Here is a 6,662-nt window from a genome sequence, read left to right as displayed (position 1 = left end):
ACTTTCAAATGTAAATCACTTGTGACAAGAACTTTCTACCGGTAAATGCACTATGATTTTTTACCCCTGCACCTTGACCTTGGAGTTTGACCTACTTTTCAAAAATTTTATGTTTAACTTTTCCATTAAACTTTTGATAGAGAAAAGATAAGGCTTTCAAATTTGATGTGTATTACCTGTGACAATATATTTCCGAGCAAGCTATGATTTCTGACCCTTTGACCTTGATCTTCTTGTATGACTAAATTTCAAAAAATCGACTTTGACGATAAATTTTCAGTGACATATGATAAGGAGTACATATATGACACAATATGCCATAAAAAATGACATTTCACCATAAAGACATTCTTTGAATTTGCTTGTTATATACAGTAAACTTATTACATTTAGCAGTGTATTCTAATAGCAAATTACGACGGAAAACAGAATCCTTTTTGTTACAGCTACACGTTTTGTATATATCATACAATATTATCTAGCACATTCAGATAATGCTAAATCAAATTTATGCTAACTTGTTGAAAAAATAATTTCTGCCAAATATTGTACACACCAAATATCATAGATTTACAGTATATAAAGAAATCATTCAATGATAACACAGAAATATTTACATCTACCAGATATTATCTTTATTTCTGAAGAAAATATTTACAAGTCATTTATCAAACTGTAAATGCTTAATCTATAGTAAGCAGTTTTTCAAGCTACCTGTGTCGATTTCTTTAGTGATGAGCTTTCAATCAGTACACAAATGACAAAGTACATATCTTCAATAATCCAATATCTAACACACTTACATATATGAATGTACTTTATATGGTTTTCTACATGGACATAAATACACAATTAATGATGAAATTCTTTCTTTGTAAGTATAGGAATTCACCAGAATCACAGTTATACTGCAGACAATTTGGTGGGTTGTGTATTTTCCAACACTTGCAATATTAATTCCAATGCTTTACAACCAAGGGAAGCATTTTATTGTCAAAGTCCCACCACATCACCCTCAAATTGCCCACACCTTAGCTAAGAGAGTCCAAGTCCTACATCACTCCTCAAATTGCCCCCTCTTCCCAGTGAAATAGGTTAAAAAAATCAATTTTTGAAGAAAAAATATTACAATGTACCGGTAATAATTGCCACTAAAAAAATACATTCAATTACATTCACTCAAAGAATTCTGTCCCTATTTACAAACACAATATACAATCTTGTTAGGATCTTCACTTCTTTTTGGCCTTCTGCTTCTTTTCTTTTTTCTTGGAGATGGCCTGCAGTCTTTTCTTGTGTTTTTTGACGCGTCGTGAATTCATCCACACTGGATAATGTCCGTTCTCATCACGCAGAGTTTTGGAATCTCTAGCTTTAGAGTCCACTTCCATACCATCACCTACAAAAAGTTCATAAATAGCGACAAGTTAATATAACTAAAGGTTAATATATTAAGGATACACCAAAGGCTTTTTTCAAGATTTTTGTCAATTTTGAGATTTTTGGCTATAAAAAACAATGCTAATCACTGCTTTATAATGCATGAAAAATTCTGGCTGATTATTGAATGGTTTTCTAATTATTTAACAATAATCAAACATAAACACTAACACATGTGAATGTGCCGTTATTGAAGCTTCTGATTTGGTCTGTAACTGCCTGCTTCTGAAAGGAGCAATAAATCACTGTGACCACTTGGGGAATTCTTCACTAGCCACACAGAGGCTATCAATAATTAAACTACAGGGACTCTAGATTTAGGGAAGGAGATCTAACAGGTCACTAATGACCATGAAATAGGAGGTGTAGCTTAGCTCTTGCCATTTTGCCGGGAAATCTTTTTGATTCAGAATTGAACCTATTTTACTTCATTAAAAGCACCTAAATAAAGAATAGAACCTCCCATTCTTGTGAATATGCATAGGAAATATGGATAAGTGACAGGTATCCTAAGCTGAATCTCCAAGGTGTCATATATTTCTAGCTTTGGCAGACTCTGTTGTGTAATGGGTTTTTGCCCTCTACTGTAAAGTAAGATCAGACAGTTGGTGGTGTTATTTCAAAGGATTCAGCTCCCTTGTTTATTGACCAATTTCTCTGAAAACTGACCAGAATGCGTCTCAAATGTGTGTTCACAAAACCGTATCTCAGATTTTTGATATCTTGTTCAGTTCTTGAATTATTGGGGGAAATGTAGAATTGGGCTAATAAATTGGTAACATTGAAAGACAAATGGATGTAACTTTTGAATAAGAAGATTTATCAAAAATCTGAGATACGGTTTTAAAGTTCAATCTTTAATCTACATTGAGGCAAAATTTTGACTTTGAGAGGTGGCATACAAAAAAGTTGATTTATAAAATATAAACGCACTAATATTTACCTTAAAATATTAATAACTTTTAAATAAGATAAAAATGAAAATTTAAATTACGATCATTAAATAGTAAATTTAACAAGCTTTCAAATGATGTATACTTTTAATATGTTATCTTTATTAATGAAAGAATTACAAGCAAAATAAATTTTGCCCTTTGGAAACCTTTGGTGTATCCTTAAGGACATCACTTCACTTTCTATCCAACATGTCCTGGTACTAAAGTTCTAATTCCTCATGAAGTAAATTAAGAAACAGCTTTTAACAGGTAAAACAAAAGAATAAGTTGGGACAATTTAAGATTCACCACATGATTTTTAAATAAAACTTAAAGAAAAAGAAAATTAGCCAAAACTTGTCAGTTAAGATGAAACGAGAAAAAAAAAGCAAAAATATGTAATAACCAGACACTGATTTAGAAATTAAAGGCATCATTATGAGATAACTGTTAATTGGAATAGAAGCTTACCTGAGGGTTCAGCTGCTGCGTCGTCTTTGCTTCCCAGGGGTTTTGTCACTGAAAGTGAGAATAAAGGGACATAACTTTCAATAGTTTAGAACCCACTTTTTAATGATGATATATTAAAGCGAAAATAAATTAAGTTTCAATTTTTCGGTTGTATTCACAAGAACATTGTTAGATAAAATGTGTGGCCTTCTCCCTGATAAAACCTTACCTGTATACAGGTCTTTCATTTCCGTATCTTTATCTTTTTCAGCTAATGCCACGATTTCCTTCAACTTCTCCAGTTCCTTTTTGGCATACCTCTCTCTCTTGATGTTTCTCAACATCCGTTTCCGCTTGCTTCTGATGCTCTTAGCCATGTCTAAAGAAAATAAAGATAACAGGGTTCAATAACAGAATAACACAGTCAGAAACTCATGACCAGACTTACAGGTGCTTGTTTCATTCAGCGTATTAGTTTACTACTATACAATAAAAAATTAAAGTACCCATCTTTATCATAGACACTCCCCATCTTAATTGTTAAAAAAAATATATCTATACTACATGTATAAGTTTTCCATCTTAATTGTTAAAAAAATATTTCTACTATACTATAAGTTTTGCTTATAGTATAGTGGAAAACTTATAGTATAGTAGAGATATATTTTTTTAACAATTAAGATGGGGAGTGCCTATGATCTTTATCAAGAACTTAAATGTAGATCACCAATTCAAAACTTTTTGGCCCTTTCAAATAAAAAAAAATTAAAAAATCTTTAAAATACCCAGGAACGTAATAGGTCCCTGAAATACTCTATATACCAGTTTAGGTTTCAGTTCGGTTTTCCAAACTTTCTATTTATTTGCAAAACCTGTAACGAACTAGTTTCAAACCAGAACTAGTTTTTTCGTTTATCGACTTTAAACTAAAACTAGTTTCCTGAAAACTTTAAACCACCCCCGGGTGCGGTTTTGACGGTTTTAATTCCTTTCAACATGGCGAATGCAGAATTTTTGGTGTTGCAATGCGACCAATGTGGGCAGCAATATGACAGAATCGACTAGTTTTCAGGGCACATATGCTGTGTAAAAAGTATACAGTAATTGTTGTTTCACTTCAATTGTAAAAAATGTTACCATATGTTACAAACATAAGGACAAAAACTAAAGTAAATTAATAAAAGCACAGACATAAATAAATGTTATTTATGTCTATGATAAAAGTAGATTCATTCTTGTTAGTTGAAGTTATGATCATCATGCATATATCAAAGATGGAGCTAACATGGCAATTATGGACTCAAGGGTATGTCTGTTCATTCTAAATCTGTCACGGAAATCATCCATTCTATACAAGGGTAATATTGTCTCAACATAATAGTGACACAAGCCATCCTTTGTCACCCCTTTTTTTTAAAGAAGGGTAGAACTCAGCATGGGTATTACAATTACACTCTCGTGTAAATGAAGATAAGTTGTAGAAATATCTTCTTCAGATTATGAGAAAAAATCTAGTAGTCAGTTCTATGTCATCCATATTTGATGTTTTTGTGTGTGTTTTAAATGAAACTTTCCATTTAGTGCTAAACCATTAAAACATAAAACCATTTTCAAAATTAATTAAAACTATTTTCAAACCATAAACCTAAACTAAAACTAGTTTTTGATCAATAAATTCGCCCTTAAGGTCAGACATTACGTTCCTCAAAATCTGTTTGGTATATCTTCGTAATGTATGGAAAATATTCAATATTTTAATTAGATTCTTATTTCTAAACCAGTTTCTAAACGTCTTTTAAAAATACAACACTTAAACATTTGAAATTGGAAAAATATTTTTCCTCCCAAAAGGATTATATAAGAAAAACGGGTACTACTAAACAGAGTACGCTAGAGTACGATAATAGTACTTTAGAGACGCTAGAAAAATTATGTTATTTAATGCAATTAAATTTTTTATTTATGTATGTACAACTTGATTAAACATTATTATAAACTTATTTTCAAATAATTGTTTTTAGCGACATTTTGACAAAAAATAACATCCAAAATTAAACGCATTAAAGATTACGGTATAACTATAGCTAATACCCCAATCTCGTTCACTATTTTGTTTCACAATTTTCTACTAAAAAGACTTATAGCGAGCGTCGCGAAGCGACGCTCGCGAAGCGAGCTCAATAGACTTACGTGTATGAACAGAGGAAATTGGGATTAAAATCTGTACATACGTCAGCCAAATTTCTCTGTGCAACATTCCCAGAATTCCTGCACTACCCAATGTCCTTTGCGCGAATAAATCAAAAATAGTAAAAAAATTAAAGGAACATTGTTTCTTACCGAAATCTTAACGAAATGATTTTGCCTTACCTTATTCAAAAAAATACCCCCATGCCACAACACTGGCCTTCACCTTGCCCTTCGGAAATGATACAAATGACGTCACCGGAAACTTACGAATTTTGACGAAGTTATGTCGGTTGCTTCCGTGAAACTCGGAAAACATGTTGCGGTGCATAGCAACATGGTGGCTAAAACATAGCAACAACTTACTTAAAAAGAACGATTTAATGCAATCTCTTTTCCATAAAACTAGCGTTTGCGTCCTAAGTCAGCAGAACTTTGTATCTGACGTCATACTTTCGTCACTTCAAAGGTTCGGGTGTTTCCGATTTGTCGGAAACTTCCGAAGAAGTTTGGAATCTCGATCCCGATGCTTGGGAAATGATTTCTTTTTATTGTTTCGTTTTATTCTTTTTGCTTTCTTTTTCTTGAATGATAGACAGTACATGTGTAGGTTTATGATGAAATAAACTGTACTCGCCGCAACGGTCACACCGTAAAACATATTATCTAAATTTTATCAAATATTACATTAATTGCATGTGTTAATATTTTTCACATTCACAATGAGACATTTTAACATGTTTAAGTTAAATTAGATTGGGATCAAACGATCAACCGTAACCTGAAATCATACATTCAAATAACCCCTAAAATACAGAAAACAAAAATTTTATATTTTAAATATATATTCAATATGTTAAACTAAAGTAGAAAAGCATACAAAAAGTAGTTTAATTGCATTAAATTATTAAATATTACTAGCGTACTCTAAAGTACTCTATCGTACTAGCGTACTAGCGGTTTAGTAGGACCGAAGAAAAACTACACCTGGTATCTTGCAGAAATGCCTGGTAAGGTACCTCTAATTTTTGTGAGTAAACATGCATAAGTAGCAATACTTCCATGACAAAATCTTGGAAAATTTTATCTTTTATTAAGGAACGTCTCGTCTTTCTTTAACATTACCTGGTTTTGTTTTCAAGTACTGCACGTGTCTGTCAATGCACCGGAAGTTTATGTTAGATATCTTGGTCTTTGGTGTGTTTGTTTTGACTACTGGGTCGTTTCGCTTCCTTACAACTTCACCCCCCCACCCCACCCCACCCCACCCGTAAGAAATTTATGGGTTAAGTCCTCTAACGTTAGAGAATACATAATATCCGCCAATAGGATTTCACCCTAGACTAACTGAGGCTTCAAGACGGCCCCAGGCTCCCTGTCTAGTTTTTGTGCCCAAGTACCTGTATAAACCATCATATTTAGTTTCTTTCCCCACACAGTGATTCTTTGGAATACTCTCCCACACTCAGTGGTGGCAGCGGCCTCTCTGGACCAGTTCAGAACTCTGGTCCCAAGTTATGTTCCATAACTCTTATATTCAGAACAAATCAGCTAGAGTACATTGTAAATATATATAGATATACACTTTTTTATGCACAATGTAAATTGTTTCCTAAAGCACTTATAAATTTAATTTAAATTTTTCATGGC

The 6,662-nt window shown here is 32.6% G+C and overlaps 1 protein-coding gene across 1 annotated transcript; it reads right to left on the bottom strand.

Annotated features, from left to right (window-relative positions):
- Positions 1-612: 612 nt before the first annotated feature.
- Positions 613-6,214, bottom strand: LOC134229130 (18 kDa learning-associated protein of slug-like). The gene is made up of 4 exons (XM_062710843.1): positions 6,138-6,214; positions 3,055-3,204; positions 2,847-2,894; positions 613-1,399 (listed from the first exon to the last, which is right to left on the bottom strand). The coding sequence occupies exons 2-4, from the start codon at positions 3,200-3,202 to the stop codon at positions 1,233-1,235; spliced, it is 363 nt and encodes a 120-aa protein (XP_062566827.1). The 5' UTR covers positions 3,203-3,204; positions 6,138-6,214; the 3' UTR covers positions 613-1,232.
- Between the last annotated feature and the right edge of the window lie 448 nt (positions 6,215-6,662).

This window comes from Saccostrea cucullata, unplaced genomic scaffold (assembly GCF_032062105.1).
Source record: "Saccostrea cucullata isolate Sc308-1 unplaced genomic scaffold, CSIRO_AGI_Scuc_v1 ctg4856, whole genome shotgun sequence".
NCBI lineage: Eukaryota > Metazoa > Mollusca > Bivalvia > Ostreida > Ostreidae > Saccostrea > Saccostrea cuccullata.
This window is presented reverse-complemented; position numbering and strand designations above follow the sequence as displayed.